Source organism: Alosa pseudoharengus, unplaced genomic scaffold (assembly GCF_046254945.1).
Source record: "Alosa pseudoharengus isolate Yale_2024_CS ecotype anadromous, Long Island Sound unplaced genomic scaffold, YU_APseudo_1.1 YU_APseudo_1.1_scf_16, whole genome shotgun sequence".
NCBI classification, from domain to species: domain Eukaryota; kingdom Metazoa; phylum Chordata; class Actinopteri; order Clupeiformes; family Clupeidae; genus Alosa; species Alosa pseudoharengus.
Genome location: NW_027468630.1, coordinates 35,378,242 through 35,396,858, shown reverse-complemented (window position 1 = coordinate 35,396,858; position 18,617 = coordinate 35,378,242). Strand labels below are relative to the sequence as shown.

The window sequence follows — 18,617 nt, the reverse complement described above, 5'->3', positions numbered from 1 at the left end:
TATTGGTAAAATATGTTTATTAAATCAGAAAAGTGTTATATGCACACAAAAAGAAACCTGTCTCTGTTGTGAAACTGTCATTGTCCTTATGCTACCAGTGATATATACTAAAGCAAAGGGGAAATATTTGCCATAACTGAATTAAAGATCCAAAAATAATATTCATTATATAAATTTTGATTGTCTTTCATTATTGTGTTACTCTGTCAGGCAAGTCGATCAGGAAAACAGAATCCACATGCATTGCTATTTTGTGCCCCAGGGACAAACTACAGTAGGGTGGAAGCTGGACATCTCAGTTGCGGTTAAACTGCTCCCCATAGCTTGCAAAGATCTCAGACTCTGACAGACTGCGCCTTTTTCCAGGTGTCCCTGCCCCAACATTGGTGCGAGGGTAGCTCTGCAGCTTGTGCAGCTCCTGAGAGAGCTTGCCCAATGCGCAGGTGCTGAGGTTGGAGCAGCGCTTGGTCAAGGGTCTTTCAGCACTGTTAGGAGAGACAACATGCAGAGGCAGACTCATAGTAACTCATGCAGACTCATGCATTTACACTACACATACCAGTTTGATGTTGTTAATACACAGTCTTCACCTTCATGCAATGTCAAAAATGCACAACACACCATAATGCTATGGTAAAATGAACCATCAGGATGGAAGCTCACATACCATGCCGTTATTTGTTGTATATGGAGTAAAATATGTTACATTGCAATGTTCAAGCAAGCATCAGTCATGCTTTTGACAATCTATCAGGTTAGAACCTTGCAGTCCATGCGGTTATTTGTTGTAAATATGGACTAAAATATATTTCATTGTAAATTTCAAGCAAACACCAATCATGCTTTTGACAATCAGTGAAATTTCATCTATTCAATGGCTGTCTTACAGTGAGGAGTGTTTTCTAGCATGTAGACTGCTCGTCTGAGCACCACCTCATGCATACAACCCTCCATCCTCATTCTCTGCCTCATGCGGACCGCAAGCAAACAAGTCCTTTAACACATTTTCTTTCAAAGAAAATCAACATTCAAGAAATTCAAAAGGAGTTCCATGCAATACTTGGGCATTGACAGAGAACATTTTGACATCAATAAGGATTTTTTTGCCAATGATCCTCTCTGATTTTGCAAACATACCTCTGGACTTTAAATGATCACTGGAGCTGTCATTTTATGTAAGTGGCAGCAACACTTTCGTTGGAATAGACTGCAGAAAAACCTCTTACAAATGTACACAGTGAATAAGATTTCAAAATTAATTTCCCTAGATACTCTTTCAGATTACTATGAACAAAAAAAATACCTATTTTCGTCGTTTGCTTGCTGTTCCAGGTCCTCCGCAGTCATCTGAACAAATTCTTTGACAATGGCATTCAGTAACCTCCGGGCTTCATAGTCAGTGAGCGCCACTCGATTTGAGTCAAAGTCAGTCCTGCAAACAAAGCCTTAATTAGATTATCTCCACTATATTATTACATTATTTTAATTGCACATGATATGAAATTTGTAAGGAGGATCGTGACAGCAGTGCTTATGTTAAAAGCTTCTATCATCTGCCTGAGTGTACAGAAGCCCACTATTAAAACAATCCTCTTAAAGTGCCTCAGTTAAGAGTTGACTGCGAGCCAAGTTTAAATTTATGACAAAATCAATACTGTTGTAACCGAGCTCTTGGCAAGGGTTCATCTAATACATCTTTTAATTCCTTCATTGAAATTATTGATATTTCATAACATCGCAATGTGTAATGCAATCTGCCCTGTATCCAGATAGATTATAGAAGATGATAAAAGGAGTACATTTAATAAAATATATTCAAATACATTTAAAGACACTACGTCCAAACCAAAAACCAATGTACTGTAACCAACATAAATTACTAGAAAAAGAGACCCATCTATGGAATTCAAATTAAAATAAAAATCAAATAATTCCCACTGATACATAATGAATGGCTCACCTTGCAGGAGCGGCTTGAGAGCAGTACATCTGGCAAATGATCAGGGCATAGGCAAGAAGGAAAGCTGAGATCTTCAACATAACCATGGTCCCTGCATCAAACACACAACTATTAGACTCAAAGGCTTTATATCCACGCAGAGTTTTTGAAAAATAAAATACAGAAACATTTAAAAGTTCAATTCAATTAACAAAAAATTTACGAAAAGCAAGCCTCAATCCTCCAGGAATATTCACTTCAAAAGGTCCACCTCTCTTTTCTATTCCCGGTCACACTATCTACTAGACTATGGATATTGTAGCCACACCTGTAGACTGACCATGTTAGACTATCTGCCTTAACCGCATGCAGTAAACTCCCCGTTAAGCTCCCCAGCTCAGTGGCGGCTGTGGAGGTAGACCTGGCAGGCAGGAGAGCTGTTGATCAGTTGAGCTGCCCAGCCCTGCCCAGTGTCCACCTCCTCAGTGCAGCTCCCTTGCCTGCGCACCCTGACTAGCCGCTCATGCCATCCCAGGAGTGATTTTATGAAGATTAGGAGCTGCTGACGGAGGCTCCTGCGGGACCTGGTGCATTAGTGTAATGAGCTGCAGTCCCTGGCCGTCTCCTCTGGCACTGGACGACAGTCTTCTGCTCTTAACCCCCACACCACGACCAGACCATAACACACCACAAAACAACGCATACAACATTTCAAGCCATCCTCACAGCTAACCTTTTCTTCTATGCTCGTTACAGTTGCCTGGCTAAACAGTTAAACAACATGGGTTTATGAAAGATCTAAGTCTAAACTGCAAAAACGCATTCCCATTGCAAGTCTGCAGTGTCCCAACAGAGAGAACGAGAGGGACGGAAAGGGTCCTGTCTTACCTTGAGTGTTAGAGCTCTTTGCAAAAGAAAGAAATGGAATAAGTTGAGTTAGTTTGGTTTGCTGACCAACTTGTAAGTCTGTTCCATCTGGCTACTACAGAGGCTCTATATATTCACTGACTGCTTTGTCTATTGACTGTGTAGGTGTTTAATTGTCAAAACTGAGCCAATCATGAAGCTCCGCTCCCTCCGTCATCCAATGGCTGAATCCATGGGTCAATAAAAAATGTGGTAATCCAATGACGTCATACCTGTGTCGAAGTGCTCCATTCACAAAAATTCCCAGTCATCTACTCTGCAACGTATTTCATTAAGCTCAGTGATTGAGGCTTTTACCCACATTCAATTGTTTATTTCTTTCTTTATTTTTGATAGTAAACAAATACGACATAAATATTCTTATGTAAACATATTAATAGTTTTATGTGATTTGAGAATCTCTTACATTGCACTTGTTTTTGTAATGCAATAAACTTTGTAGAGAGGCACATGACAATAAAAACGAGTAAGATTAGTGAGTTATCCACATGAGTTATCCACATAATACTTTCCCTTAAAAGATTCTTTATTTGAAAAGATATGTGCAAAACTGGTCTCCTGTCTATAGCTGGGTTTTACTCTGGAGACTTTCTACTCAGAATATTGTTGAGGATGTTTACTGATGTTGGTCCCTGAGCTGCAAGTAAATATAATATTTACAAATGTCAGCCAGTGTACCTAACTGCTACGGAAAAAGCGCCCCATTCGTGTTATCACCAGATCAATCAATTAGAGGACTCCCATGCCTCCCTCACTGACTTGTGTTTCCGTGCTGAAGTGACCCTTTGTGGAAATCAAAGCAGCAACTGCCATTAATGTGTTTGGATTTTCAAACCCAATTACAAAACTGTTTGTCATGAGGCATCATTTGATTCCCCTTACTTTTCATTATTGGGCAAGGCCCCATAAAGCATTTGGAGTAAGACTCCTCTTTTGCGTCACTACGGAGCCCCATTAGTGCGGATGAGCCTTTTAAGGCTATTGAACTGAGCGCGGGGCCGATGACGGCCTCAGTAAATCAGGGGAATTGGAGAGCGTTGGGGTCCCCCCCGCAGCTGAATGCTGCATGAAAACTGCAGTCGTGTACACGAATGCCTCCGGCGCCCGTAATGAATCACCACTTCCGGCCAGGAGATCCGAAAAGGGAAAAAATAGGGCCCCTCACCCATAGATCAGAGAATTGTTTCACTGATGAGCAATTTCTGCTTCAAGTTTTTATTAACTTTAAGGGGGGAAAAGTTTTCAATCAATACTGTAACCTTTTCAAAGCCAATCATGATCCAACATCTTCTTGCATTTTCATCCAACTGTGAGTTATTCCAAGAAACAGATAATCATTTTTTGGACCAGATTGGAAACAGACACAGGAAAGAGACACAGCTAACAGGGGCTTCATTCAATATGCAATATAAATCAACCGAACATGACATCAGCCACAAACATTTCCCAAAAACATTTTGGGCAGAAGTAGAGTATCTATCTAAGTTAGTGTTCCACTGCTACTTGTTTCATTTGACAAAAGAAGCAATGCAGTGCATCTCTACTTTAGGAAATTATCTAGTGTAAATTACTTATTTTTGCAAACAGCTTGAAAAGCCTTAGTCACTGTGTGCTCTGCCATTGGTACTTCAGGTCATTTGTCTGCCAAACAGACTGTTTAACCACCTGGAAGCTGAAAAGGACAGAGCATTAGTGGACCTTTGTCAGGGCTGTACAAGCAAACGTTACTTAGCTCTAATCTATGGCCCACATTAGGGGCTGGGGCACACTTCAGATGGACAGAGCAAAGTTTGCAGACAGACTCAACAGACATTAAGGAAATGAAACTGAATTAGTGGCTATGCTTCATTAATCAGACTTCTACTGCAAGAGCAAACTAAGGCCACCCCCTCAATTCTTCATCACGGCCCCTTCAGATGATCCCTCACCACCGCACAATTTCCTTAATTATTTTATAAAGGACATTAAACTTGATGTAATAAAAAATTTAAATCAAGTGGCACCACATACATCTATATACTTTTAACCATGTCCACCAATTTCTCAAGCATAATCCTATTTGAAATCACTTGGCCCCACTGCCGGAAGCATTTGCCTTTTTTACACAATCTTTCTTCGAATTAGTCATCCATGTGGTAAGAAGACATTAAGTCCCGCACAGGGTTTTTCAGGAATTCTTATTTCATAACCATATATGTATTACCACATGACTCTTGCCCCTATGGAACACAATAAGCTGGTGCGTATTTGGAGGCCCAGATAGGGAGGGAGCCACTTTGGTTGGTTCAGCAGCAGGCATCCTCATTAAGTGCTGGTGACAAATGGTAATCTTTGAGAAGAGCCCCGTTGAGGCCTGTTTACAGAGCCGTGTGGGACAAAGTAGCTCTATATCATACTGGAGCGCCGTCGCCACCGCTAATGAGACCCAAGACACTGGGGAACGCTCGATCCGGAGAGAGAGCAAGAGAAAGACAGAGAGAGAAACCAGGAGTTGCCACCGATTGACCGCCAGAGACAGACATTGCTGAGGCACACCAGAGGAGGGTCTTCAACCTGACAAGAAAATTCCCCTGCTAACAAGTCGTTTGTTTTGTTTACATCTGTGCACGCATCCAACAGACAGGACGTCAGACACAAACCCATTTTCTGCAGCAGTGTGTCGCTGGCAGCTATGAAGGAGTCAGGGGTCACAAGCCCGGTCGCTGCACATCAGTTGATTAGACGACTGTGTGTCTCTTTATTACGCTGTAACTAACATGTGGCGACTGACAATTAGTATCATGGGGACACTTCTCTTTCAAGCCAACAATTCTTGCCCATGGCTTACACAAACTCCAGGAGGCTTGGCAAACATAATAAGGGCAGTGGTATAGATATTGTGGCTTGTGCATAGCTATGGTTCAAATGTACAAGGCTGAATTATATTAACCTCTAAGACCAGTTCTCTGGTGTGTTTTGTTTGGTCTTTGGTACAAATATAATGTAAATTGCTTTGAACAAAAGTGTCATCCAGCATCTTACCCTACAGCCCAAGACTTAACGAGAACTTCAGTGGAAATCATCCTTGAGAAAAACCTTTACGTCTTGGGCTAGGCTTAATTCATGTATCGGAAACTGCCCGCTATAGTGCCCTATAGTACTCATGTGGGGGTTGCAAATGAGAAGATTAACAAATGCAATGTCTTAATGAGTGCATTCATATTAAGCCAGTGGGTTTCAAACAAGGTGCTTACACCATGCAGCAAAGCTTCCAACACATTTTGCTTTGGGTTAAGAAAAGCATATATAAACTATGACAAATGTACACATTCTAATACCCACTGGCTCAAAGAAGGAGGAGAAACATTTCGCAAGTCACTTTGGGTAAAGCCATCTGCAATGAAAAAAGCTTCTTTTCAGAAGGACTTTTGTGTCTGGTTGAAAAATAGTCGAGACGTGGGGGTAGGGATGCGACCTGAAAAGGGTTTTGCCTTTCACTCGGTCAAAGTTCAGACACGCAGACACCACAGGGCAAGAAAAAATGTGGCTGTTTGACCAGCCCTGACCTATCTGCTCTTTGGGCTCAGCTGGGGTAACGTAACAACCCTGGTGTGCAGTAGTTCTTAACATGCAGCAATTCAAATAACATTAAAAATCTCTTAATTGATCAATGTAAACATTAAGTGAATGATTACATGTGTCTGGTTATTATTGCTGTTGTATAGAAACATTACTAGGTACAAGGATACAAGGAAGTTTATTGTCACATGTACAGTATAGTTACTGGATGTAAGAAATGAAGTGAAATTATGTCTGGTGTCAGCCTATTTGTGCATTTATAAGTGGCAAGGGCTGCATAAGAAAGGTGGGGGAGGATTGGGATTGGGGGGCACCAACAAGGAACAGTAGAACAGTGACTGAAGTATTAGAGCTGTTATGGCACTAACTATAGGCTACACTTTTACAAAGTTGGTTAACTTTTGTAAGTTGTTTTGTTAATATTAATCCAACTACAGAAGAAGTATAAAAATATAAGTGCTGCATGGCTATTACAGAATCTAAACAGGTCATTTGTATAAATCTATAATAACTTCTGTCAATAACGTTAACTCGAGGACAGTTCATATACCTCAGACAGTGGAGGCGCACTTGATAAAAGAAAGGAAGGAAAATCAAAGCTGATCAATAATGCTCCCGGCTCATTGCCTGGCCAATCTTAGCTCTGTAGAGGCGGGGGATAGGAACATGTGCAAGGTGATATACTAGTCTTTGTGTGGGGGGAAGAAGTTAGTGTCCTCTGAATGCAAAAGTGTTATTTCATAATGATATCAATCTTTAGATTACCATCTCTGTTAACCGTTTCCTGCGGTCAATCGGTTTTGGGCTTATGCAGTTTAGTGGTGACTCTATTACTGCTGTTGGTGGTCAGGCAACTCCTCAAGCAGCGGAGACCCCGAGGATTCCCTCCTGGACCGACACCTTTCCCCATGATAGGAAACATTTTATCTCTTGCATCGGAACCGCACGTTTTTATGAAGAAACAAAGTGAAATCTACGGACAGGTAATGACGGACTCTTAAAACATGCTTCAAAACAAGAACTCTTTTACCGTTTAATTGCAAGTCACTGAATGCTATGGCAATTTATTGTCAACTGTGTATATAACGAGTAGCTGTAAACAGACTGCTGTTAAATATTCATGACAGTTCATAGCGCTCGTTTAATCAATGTGTGTGCGCTTTGCATTGCCAAACTTGCCGCAAGACTAGCACTCGGCTCCAAAGACAGTCGAATAACCTATGTCATTTTAAATTGTGTGAAAGGTTATACCTGTATCGACTCGTTCCATAGCATCATGCAGACGGCTCCTATGAGAACAAAAGAGTGAAACCACATTTTGGCAGCTTGCAGCGCTTTGCAAGAGACCGAAACAGCTGAGTCAGCGTGGTAGTCTAACAGGCAGCGTTACTGAGACTTCGGAGAAATGCATGGTTATCCTGGAACGTTGTAGCGCTTCTTTGGCTTGTCTACTGACCAAAATGTAGTTGTAGTAATTTATTGCATTTCTGTCTGTCTCCCAGATATTCAGCCTCGATCTTGGCGGCATCTCAACTGTAGTGTTGAATGGCTATGATGCTATCAAAGAATGTCTCTCGCATCAGGGCGAAGTGTTTGCTGATCGACCTTCTCTGCCTTTATTTCAGAAAATGACCAAAATGGGAGGTAGGTATAGCCTGTTGTAGGACTTAATGCTCTGTGTAACCTTTTCTACAGTGAACAGTTATTCAGCAAACCATTGTAACCCTCTGCTCTGAAGAATCCACAGATGCCATTATCGGATGCCATTACAGAGTTCCAGGAGTGGTGTAAACGTTTTTCAATATCAAAAATGGCAGTGGTAGAAAAACGTTTAAAGTGAAGGATGATGACTTTCTATTTACAGGATGACTCACGTATAGGCTACTTTAATCTGAATTATATTCAGCATCATGGAGTGGATGACAGCCATTGTGACATTATTTGTCTAACCAGCTGTATCATTTGCAAGCCTCCTCCTCCATCAATTTCAAAAATCCTAAGGATGATTAAGTCCCCCCCCCCCCCTTTTTTTTAACCTTTGCACATTTAATAGGTAACCTTATGGAACAAGTGAACAACTTATGTCTGCAAACTAAATATACCCATCCTACAGTCACTGCATTTACATAGTCCCAGGGAAAACTGATCTGGCTAAGCCTTTTAAATAGCAAAGCTATTTGCTGATTGAAATAGAATGAAAGCCTCCTTATTAAGTTATTGAACTGGACATGACTTGGCAGAACCGATGCAACACTGTAGGCCTTTTTACTAGAGTGTAGGTATATCAAGGCACTAATTAGTAGCTCATCATTTGATGATATTAAAATACAAAAAGGCTATCTTCTTTACCTAAACTGGAACTATGTGGGGGATATATGCTCTATTTTCATTTCAGTTTAATTTTTGGCTTGAACTTGCCCAAATAAGAAGTCACGACCCTTCATCTAATCAACTCTGGTACAGCAAGCTAAATGTTTTATTCCATTGTTAATGGGATTTGCCAAATTTATTCAAGCCTTTATTTTTCCCCATATTCACAGAACACCAAATGCTGAGAAATGTACAAACAAAACTGTCAGTCATTGTAGTTCATTGAATGCAGATGTGTAATATGATCATTGTATAGTATGACTACAGGAGGGAAAAGTCATTGGTGACTTTGCTTCACTGCTCTCTTAACAGCAACTTGAAGTACAGCCGTCTTAACTGCAGATGCCTTTTGTTGTAGATCCAGCCCATAGCTGTCAGTGTATCTTCCAGTGTCAAGTGCTGACTGGAAAGAGGCAAATTTTTCTTACTGCACACTCTCATTTCAGGTCTCCTCAACAGCAAGTATGGACGAGGTTGGATTGAGCACCGCAAGTTGGCCGTCAACAGCTTCCGCTACTTTGGCAGTGGTCAGAAGACGTTTGAGAGGAAGATCTCCGAGGAGTGCATGTTCTTCGTGGATGCCATCGACAAGCAGAAGGGTAGGCCCTTAAACCCGAAACATCTGGTGACGAATGCTGTCTCCAACATCACCAACCTGATCATCTTCGGCGAGCGCTTCACGTACGACGACAGGGACTTTCAGCACATGATCGAGATCTTCAGCGAGAACGTGGAGCTGGCAGCCAGCGGCTGGGCCTTCCTCTACAACGCCTTCCCCTGGATAGAGTATTTGCCCTTCGGCAAGCACCAGAAGCTCTTCCAGAACGCCGCCGAAGTCTACACCTTCCTCCTGAGGATCACAGAGCGGTTCGCACACGGCCGGGTGCGCCAGTCTCCACGCCACTACATTGACGCCTATCTGGACGAGATAGAACAGAGTGCAAACGACAAGAGCACCTCATACACCAAAGAGAACCTGATCTACTCGGTGGGGGAGCTCATCATTGCAGGCACTGAGACCACCACCAATGCCCTCCGCTGGGCCATGCTCTACATGGCCCTTTACCCTAGCATTCAAGGTGGGTTCATGTCCATGGAAATACAACTGGTTACTGCATAACAGAAACACAAGTGAGTTCCTCCAAACTTTTGAAGGCACTTCTAGCATTCCATGCTAACATTTACCAGTAGATTATAAACACAGTAGTCTAGTCAAACAGTTATCTGTTTTAGCGGCCATCCCCTAAACTTTTTACTGTCCTCACAGAGAGAGTTCACAAAGAGATCGACAGTGTCCTGCTGAATGGACGCACCCCCACCTTAGATGACAAACAGAGGATGCCTTTTGTGGATGCCGTGCTCCATGAGGTCCTCCGCTTCTGCAACATTGTGCCCCTGGGGATCTTCCGTGCCACTTCACAAGATGCCCTCGTGAGTGGGTACACCATCCCCAAAGGCACCATGGTCATCACAAACCTGTACTCTGTCCACTTTGATGAGAAGTACTGGGGAGATCCAGGCATTTTCTCACCAGAAAGGTTCCTGGATAGCAATGGCAACTTCATCAGGAGGGAGGCCTTCCTCCCCTTCTCATTAGGCAAGTTGAAATCCTCTGCACTATATTAGCCTACTAGTTGAGAACAGAAATATGACCTCCTTTCGCTCTTCACCATTCTGCTTGTGCCATTAGCTTGCATAAATAATGCTGCAGACATATCTTTCTTTACCTGATACCTTTATTTATCAAATCTTCAGGGCGAAGGCAGTGCCTGGGTGAGCAGCTTGCCAGGATGGAGATGTTCCTGTTCTTCACCACCCTGCTTCAGAGGTTCCACCTGCAGTTTCCCCAGGGGTTTGTCCCCAGCCTCACCCCTAAACTGGGCATGACTCTCCAGCCTCTCCCTTACTCCATATGCGCGGTCCGGAGACAGCCGTAAACCTTCAGCCATAAATGACTTTAGTGCTTTCACCTCAGGGGATCTTACTCGGAAAACTCCAACCTGTCTAATGTTTTACACAGCAAGGGAGTTGACCTCTCCTCTGTCTGCCATTGAATTTCGCATTCTGTGAAACTACCCTCTGAACTGTTTCATAGAAATATGCCGTAGCTGTACTTGACTTGATGATAGTGGTTTTTGTATCAGGCAGTTGGGCAATGTAGTAAGTTGCATCAAGCGCATTGTAATAATATTTGCACATTATCTGTGATACATAGCGTTTGGTGCCTCGAAACAAATGTGAGACAGAGGAGTTATGATGTCAATAATTGACAAGCGTTTACCTTTATGGTTTACAGACCTTATTTTTTCCCAGCATTCCTCGAAATGAGAACATAGGGTTCTGCTTTTTTTTTCTACAGCCGGGCCAGCTGTCTTTTCCCAGAAAGTTTTGTACAGGCTGTATGCCTTCCGCTGGTCTGGTGCCATATATCAGAGCTGAACCAACAGCAGCAATCCCCAAAGGATATCTTGCTCTCTGCATTTGTACTTGATTATTAAATCCGTAGGTGCTATGGACTTTTGACTGTTATATAGCTTGAATGGTACAGACTTGTCATTTGTTACTTTCATTTGTTACTTTAGAAAAAGCATTTCTGCTTATTGGTTGTCAAACTATGTATTGCACATTATTACTATTTTTTTAAATAGTATACTTTCTATAAATATTTTAGCAACAGCTTTTGTATACTTATTGACAAAAACAGCACAATAAATGAATGGATATCTCTCAGTGATTGCAGTCTGAGCGAGCAGTGTTTTTAATAAATGCTTCCCATGTGTTGAAAGTTGAGACGGCAATCACAGATGTCTCCTCAGATGCCCCTACGTTTTGGCCTCTACCACGTGAGCTGGCTTGAAATGAGCTTGAGTGTGTTTTCCCAAAACGGAGCGCGCCAAAAATGCACACAGGCATCAATCTCAGGGGGCGGTTATCAGAAATCGTTAGTCAACGATCATCGTTTTTCACTTAACATCTCACTGCCAGCAGACTAAGTGAAAAGTGGAAAAGAAACACAACTTTTCCGACTCGGGTCATGACTCAAAAAGTTGTCACTAAATACAAATCCATCTGGCTTGTTAGGTTTTGATGCACAGGGGTGTGAAACGATCCCCCTCCATTCCCCCAGCTAGCAGTACCCTGCAGCAGATGGCAGATTCAGTTACTGAGGGATGAAAGATTCAAATAACTGTCAAAGAATCTGCATATAAGCTCCACTGGGCCCACATAGGGGATTGTCTCATCCACTGTGGGACTCATCACTCTGTGGCTGCCGTTTCAAACAGGCAGGCCCAACCCCAGGAGACCAGTGGGTGCCTTCTGCTCTTCTGGGAGTGTGAGCAGAGATAAGAGCTGCTCAGACGGTCAGAGCTTCGTCAAAACAGATGCCGATAAATACGGAAAACATGTTGCATCACAAACACTGAGAAAAAGGAGAGAGGTTAGACATCTGTCCGTTAGACATCATTCAGCCTCACAGGGCACTGGCAGACACACAAGAGGGTCAGTTGATTGCCAAATGCCTCATTGATACAGTACATTTAGGTTGGTTAATCATTCAACTTACTCCCATTCAGAAGAGGCTGGATATGTGTTTTGCATCTAACATACGCTCATTTCAACTCATTTCCTCAATGATTAACATGCACTCATTTAATAAAATCTACTAATTCTATGTACATATTTTTGCCACACTTGTAAACATCAGTGTTAAGTAAAACACTAACATGCAAAAAGTATGCTATCTAAAAAAATCTGTTCCTCCTTGATGGGTAGCCCATAACAAACACTGACAAAACCATCAAATGAACAAACACAAAAGACAATAAACACACTTGAGAGTCTAGAGGCATTTCAGGGATGGTGTTTTTATGACAGCTATAAATAACAACAAACGCAATTCCCCCCCCCCCCCACATTTGTCGGAAAAAGCTGACCGGTTACAGACATTGATAACTACTGTATAAATGCTACATTAAGATGACAGCTGTTCAGTAATGTTTTGATGACAAGGGCATTGGAGGACACTGCAACTGGTGCACAGGTCTGCACATTGAGAAGCCAACAAACAATCTGCATTCACAACTAAATGAACTAGGGGCTTTATTTGTGTGGGTGTGTGTATGTGTGTGTTTGGGGGAGAGGGGGGGTCACGTGGGGAAGGGTGGCAGTTTGAGGCCCGGAGAGCCTGCCACTGCTTCTGTTAGACAACACAAGTGACAACACAATCTAACAGCGTCACACAAAGTCCAGCTGAAGTGCCCCCAGTGCACAGACTGGTAAGAGTATGCTAAGCTCAGAGGAACAGGTCAGAGCCTAGTCATCACTTCACTTCACTTTCCCCTTCTCTTCTGGCTTTTTGGCTGGGGGGCAACTTTACTGGGCAGCATCCCCAGTCTCCCACTCACTGTTGAAGATAGATAAAGGACTGAGGTTGACACCTACCACTGCACTGGTTTCACCAAGACCAGGTCACGGTCAGGGTTAGGGTTGCGAGACCTTTCAGCCTTTCCTGAAGGTACCTGTGCCTGTGCATGTCGCTCAGAGCACACTCTAGAGCCCACATCACATACACACACTTCCTGGACGTGGGCCAAAGTGCATCATGATCCTGCAAGCAAGCAGGCAGCAGGAGTCTGAGATTGGCACCTGTGGGGTGCTACTTACAGACAATGCTGAACTTATCAAAGGGATTTTTTTTGGGGGGGTGGGGGTGGTGGTGTTGGGGGCACAGAGTGGTTATGATCAGGAACACAAAGAGACAGTGTACTCAAAAGAAAAAGTAAAACACCACACCCTACAATTCCACATCCGTAAATAGTATTAGATAGAAACTCTGGAAACAGATGATAATTACAGGTTCTCAATGTACAATGTATGTCAGCCTTATGTAGAAAACAGATGCATTCAGTTGATTAATTAAAAAATATAATATATATGTATAATATATATTTATATATATGCAGATAATCTTCCTGTGCAGAGGTTAAACACTTGTTTGGTAGTAAAATGTGCACATTTATTTCTTTTTTTTAATGTACTAGCTTGATTTACACTGCCTACTTGAGAACTTACCTCTTCTGAAAAACAAAATGATTTTTTTGTGTTTTTTTTTCAATATTTCAACCGCAATGAAGGAAACTTGGCTTTTAGAACAGCCACTCTCTCCACTGCTCAATGCTCTGCTTCTAGTGGAATGCCTAGAGTTCTTGCTTCAGACAAAAAAATATAGAACTATCAGTATTAAACCTGCCTCATGGTGAAGAATAAGAAAATATAAAAAAAGTGTAGAGCTTTCAAGGTGAAACCCTGGGTCACATCAAACTCATCCACTGGCCTTGGTGTCTGTGTCATTTTTTTCTGTCATATCATTTTGTGTGAAACATCAGTGTTTGAAAAAAGTAAAAATCAACAGAAAACAGACTAGCAAGTGTGTTGTGTGTGTCAGTGAGTTACTATAATGCCAAATGGAACCCTAATGCAACATAAATAAGCAATTTGGCTGTTGTGTATACATGGCCTAGCAAATTCAGAGACAATTCTTGTCTACATCAAATATTTTTTTTCAGTGGCCTTTGATACAACATAAATAGCGCATTTCATTAGAACCTCAACAGATTTGCATTTTAGCACGCAATCACTATTCTGAAGGTCAGCCCTCCTATTTGTTTACTGAAATTGTACAAATAGAAAAAAAAAAGTTCCTTCTGTGATTTCTGAACATACTATAGATCTGCGATTAATTAGTAATATTTGTGTGAATCCTGAGTAACTGTGAAAAAAAGCAATAATTCAAACTTAAAAAAGGAAAAAAAAACATCCCTTCATGACAACAGCTTTTGTGTCCTTTGAGCTACGTTTTGAACAGAGGTGGACTGGAACACAGCAAAGAGAGGGGAAATGATCAGCTGGCATTCCTAACAAGGGAATCCACACACACACTCACACGCCTACACACACAAACTTCCAAACATACAAAGAGAGAGAGACAGAGAGAGAGAGAGAGAGAGAGAGAGAGTCAAATGAAAGGCAGGTGGTACACATGAATAAAAAGCATCCAAAATGATGCAGGTTTAACGTTCATTTTTTTTTTTCAGTCAAAACGTCAGTGTGTCCCCGGGACTGAATCTGATACAGTGTTTTGTGTCGCCAGCATGAGGAGGGAGACTGCACACAACTAGTGCAGGGTACAGCAGTCCATCTTTTGGACCACTAAAGACCATAAAGGTTCAGACAGGCACATTTGATTTCTGTTTCTAGAATATTCCTGACTCGGAGCCTGATCATAGTCTCAGCCTCAAGTCTTTTTTTCTCCATGTTTGAACTGTTCGCTTTGGTAACATGTGTATCACTTTTGTGTTCTTTTTTTTTCCTAATGTTTTTCATCTTTTTTTTCATTTTAAATAGATCTATATTTCTTTTGAAGTACCTACGGGAGAGTTAAGAGTCAGGAGTTCAAGGCAGCATCACAGCCAGTTTGACCATGGAGGCAACGTCTCTGCGCCTCTGGGTACGTCCCCGCGGCGGGCCGGGACAGGAGTCGACGGGGCGCTGTGGTCCTTCTCTTCCAATTCTCCATGGGGTGAAAGTGCATAGGAGTGGGGTTCCCACCATTGCAGCAAGGATCCTCTCACAGTAGTAAGGCCTTTTGTTTATCAATAGAACGTGAACTGCATCAGCGTCTGAGTGTCGGCACAGTGGCCATTTCAGCGTGTAGAGGTCGAGCGGAAAAGGGGGAGTGGGGGGTCATCCTGTGTCTTGAGGACGTCATTTGTGTGTGTGTGTGTGTGAGCGTTTGTATGTGTGTGTCTGTGTGTCAGTTCATGTCATTCAGAGGAAGAGGGAGCAAAGCGTTTTGCTCCCTAAGCTTCCAGCCCATGGTGTGTGTGTGTGTGTGTGTGTGTGTGTGTGTGTGTGTGCCCGTGTGTGTTCTTCCTCATGCTACTGGCGCTCCTCTTCCTCTGCCTCCTCCTGAATGACCTGGATGTCGTCAGAGGGGGAGGTGGGCAAGCTGGGGCTCTCTGCCTGCTGCTCCTGCTCCTCCTGCTCCTGCTGCTGCTGCTTGCCCTTGTCCTCCTCCTCGATGGTCTTCTTCCACACCTTGTGGTTCTCCGTTAGGTGCTGCATGATGTTGCAGAAGAGCCGACGCCTGCGCTTTCTCCTTTCTGTGGAGGGATGGAATGAGTGGACGCACCATCAGAAGAGGCCTCTACAACTCAATAAACACTGACACACTCTTAGCACACCCTTTATAAATACTTTATACATTATTTATACAATTATACATTATAACTAGATGTACCGCAGAGCGGTACAAAATATGACCGCCGCCCAGTCCAGCACATTTTTTCCACAAAAATAAATCACGCTGAAAGGCCTATATGATTCTAACTGTCTCACTAAATTGCATTATCCACACTCAATTCTCACTGGTATCTGCTAGTGCTAGCTACAAGTACCAAATCATGATTAGTTCATAGATTTCACATGTAAAATTCATTTTAAACAACCCCACCTCCATCTTGCCTGTTCATAATTCTGAGAAATTCTTGAATTGTGTGCATGTACATGTTTATGTTGTGTGTGTGTGTGTGTGTGTGTGTGTGTGTGTGCTTGTGTGTGTGCCTGCGTATGTGCCTGTGCATGCATGCGTACATATGTCTACTGTGTGAGTATGTGTCATACGTATGATTACTGTGAATGTATGTGTGTGTGTGTGTATCTGTTTGTGCACATGTGTGCTCATGAAATGGGTTAACATGACCCCAGGAGGCAAACATACGGAAAAAAATGGTCATCCTAGGCCCTACAGTTCTCAAGATATTCACAGAGAACTGTGTATGCCCTACCCTCCTTTCGGGGGGTCCAGTCCAGCGGGGGGGCTACAGATCAAAACGAAAAATGACGGTTCCATGCTATCCATGTGGGGTTACATGCCCACCAAGTTTTGTGTACCCCGGTCTTTCAGTGTCCCGGGAATCCTTGTTGGTGTATGTCACTAAATGTACACATAAATTATTTTATTGTAAGGCCCCCCATGAACGAAAGTACACAAAACTTGGCATGCATTCGGAGGGTGTCATAATGATCCTACACTTTTAATTTCGTGCAGTTTTGACCTTGTCAGCCAGAGATATTGTAAAGAAAACACCTAATTTTTTGCTTTTTAATTTTTAACTAGGTGGCGCTATACATGAAATAAGTGGTAATGGGATGGGTTGACATGCCCCCTTAAGACCAACATACATAAAAAAGGTGGACATCCTAGGCCCTACGGTTCTCGAGATATTCACAGAAAACTGTCTCCGGCCACCTACAGGCCAGTTGGTGTATAGTAACATAAATGAATTTATTGTGTGGCCCCCCATGAACGGAATTCCACAAAACTTGGCGTGCATACAGAGGGTGTCATAATGATCCTACACTTCCAATTTCGTGCAGTTTTGACTATGTTAGGTCACAGATACCTGCAATTGCAACACCTCATTTTTACTTTTTTGTGTTTAACTAGGTGGCGCTATACATGAAATGAGTGGTTATGGAATGGGTTGACATGGCCCCTTGAGATCAACATACAGAAAAAAATGGTCCTCCTAAACCCTACGGTTCTCGAGACGATGGTTCCATGCTATCCATGTGGGGTTACATGCCCACCAAGTTTCGTGTACCCCGGTTTCAGTGTCCCGGGAATCCTTGACGGAAATTTGGGAATGCGAAAAAGAAAAAAAAAAAAAGAAAAAAAAAAAATCGCTGCGCAGCGCGCCGGTCATTATAACATCTTTTGATAATGATGATGAACTTGCAAACAAGACTGTGACGGTTTTCATTTTAGACACCTTGGATAACCAGGATGTTGTCTGACAGTTAAGATATGTGGATCAAAGATATCAAAGACATGAAGATGCATACTTGGTTCAAGCTCCTCATCCAGCTCATCTTCATCTGTTTCCGTCTCCTCTTCTGCGTCCTCCTCATCTTCTGAGCCCTCTTCGTCGATCCAGTAGCCTGGCAGAAGGCCGGCGGCGTCGTACGAGTTGCAGAGTGGCCCCACGATGTGCGTGATAAAGGACTCCTGCAGCTTGGCCAGCTGGGGCGAGGAGCGGTCCATGAAGGGGCTGATGGGTAATCCCAGACTGGCCTCCTCGTCCCCCTGAGGATGGACAAGCAAGTGGTCACTAAAAAACAACTGCAAATGAATAAGACCCCGTTTACACGAGTATGTGTATTTTTATAAATGAAGACATTTCCCTACGTTTCAGCCTTTCATTTAGACGCAAACGGAGAATTCGCCCCGTAAAACGGTTATCCAAAAAGTGTTTTTTTTTTAAAACTCCGTTTATGCGTTTGGTTCTAAACTGTGGTAAACGGAGTTTTGGTCAGCCAACGTCACAGTATGCGACAGAAGTACACCAAATGTGTGACCAATGTTTACATTTACATGTTCTCACGTGCGACTTTTCAGGGTTCTGATTGGTTAATGTGAGCTTGTGCTTATCGTTAGACTGCCACTGTGGTTTGGCGTGCTCATGACAGCATGTATGTACACGGGTTCGTGTAAACACATTTTAAAAATAAACGGTCTTGTGTAAATGCAGTTTTATTTGCAAACGTAGATGGCCAGATATTCGTTTAGGAAAATACCCTGCTTCGTGTAAACGTAGTCTAAGTAAAGGATTTACACATCTGGACAAATGAGATGGACTTGGAGAGACCCAAACTATTTACTATTTACTTGGACATTTTTACTTGGAAATGCAAGTGCTTTAGTGGTTGCTGAGTACTTGTTACTGACACACTTTTTCACCGAAACATTTCCAAGTTTTAA

General features: G+C 42.6%; 3 protein-coding genes across 3 annotated transcripts in view; 1 reads left to right on the top strand and 2 right to left on the bottom strand.

The window, feature by feature from the left end:
* Window positions 1–295: 295 nt before the first annotated feature.
* On the bottom strand, window positions 296–2,049 carry calca (calcitonin/calcitonin-related polypeptide, alpha). Its single transcript, XM_076288238.1, has 3 exons — window positions 1,961–2,049; window positions 1,304–1,432; window positions 296–485 (listed from the first exon to the last, which is right to left on the bottom strand). The coding sequence occupies exons 1-3, from the start codon at window positions 2,044–2,046 to the stop codon at window positions 296–298; spliced, it is 405 nt and encodes a 134-aa protein (XP_076144353.1). The 5' UTR covers window positions 2,047–2,049.
* A 5,118-nt stretch (window positions 2,050–7,167) lies between these two features.
* On the top strand, window positions 7,168–11,402 carry cyp2r1 (cytochrome P450, family 2, subfamily R, polypeptide 1). Its single transcript, XM_076288237.1, has 5 exons — window positions 7,168–7,407; window positions 7,927–8,068; window positions 9,241–9,873; window positions 10,062–10,391; window positions 10,550–11,402. Exons 1-5 carry the CDS (start codon window positions 7,168–7,170, stop codon window positions 10,729–10,731), a joined length of 1,527 nt encoding a protein of 508 aa, XP_076144352.1. The 3' UTR covers window positions 10,732–11,402.
* Window positions 11,403–12,641: 1,239 nt separating this feature from the next.
* The window catches only part of pde3b (phosphodiesterase 3B), a 60,524-nt gene continuing 54,548 nt past the window's right edge, over window positions 12,642–18,617 (bottom strand). The window contains exons 15-16 of the mRNA XM_076287872.1: window positions 17,702–17,942; window positions 12,642–15,957 (exon numbers count right to left, since the gene is read on the bottom strand). Of these exons, the coding sequence (XP_076143987.1) occupies window positions 15,734–15,957; window positions 17,702–17,942 (465 nt within the window). The 3' untranslated portion in view covers window positions 12,642–15,733. The remainder of the gene's footprint in view (window positions 15,958–17,701; window positions 17,943–18,617) is intronic.

What these genes read in the sequence shown, in the direction of transcription:
- cyp2r1 (XM_076288237.1), top strand. Translation starts at nt 7,168, where the DNA reads ATGATATCAATCTTTAGATTACCATCTCTGTTAACCGTTTCCTGCGGT. An exon ending in AAAGTGAAATCTACGGACAG is followed by an intron (nt 7,408 to 7,926) that starts GTAATGACGGAC and finishes TCTGTCTCCCAG; the next exon opens with ATATTCAGCCTCGATCTTGG. An exon ending in CTTCCTCCCCTTCTCATTAG is followed by an intron (nt 10,392 to 10,549) that starts GCAAGTTGAAAT and finishes TCAAATCTTCAG; the next exon opens with GGCGAAGGCAGTGCCTGGGT.
- calca (XM_076288238.1), bottom strand. Translation starts at nt 2,046, where the DNA reads ATGGTTATGTTGAAGATCTCAGCTTTCCTTCTTGCCTATGCCCTGATC. An exon ending in TCTCAAGCCGCTCCTGCAAG is followed by an intron (nt 1,433 to 1,960) that starts GTGAGCCATTCA and finishes CTTTGTTTGCAG; the next exon opens with GACTGACTTTGACTCAAATC. An exon ending in CAAGCAAACGACGAAAATAG is followed by an intron (nt 486 to 1,303) that starts GTATTTTTTTTG and finishes CTCTCCTAACAG; the next exon opens with TGCTGAAAGACCCTTGACCA.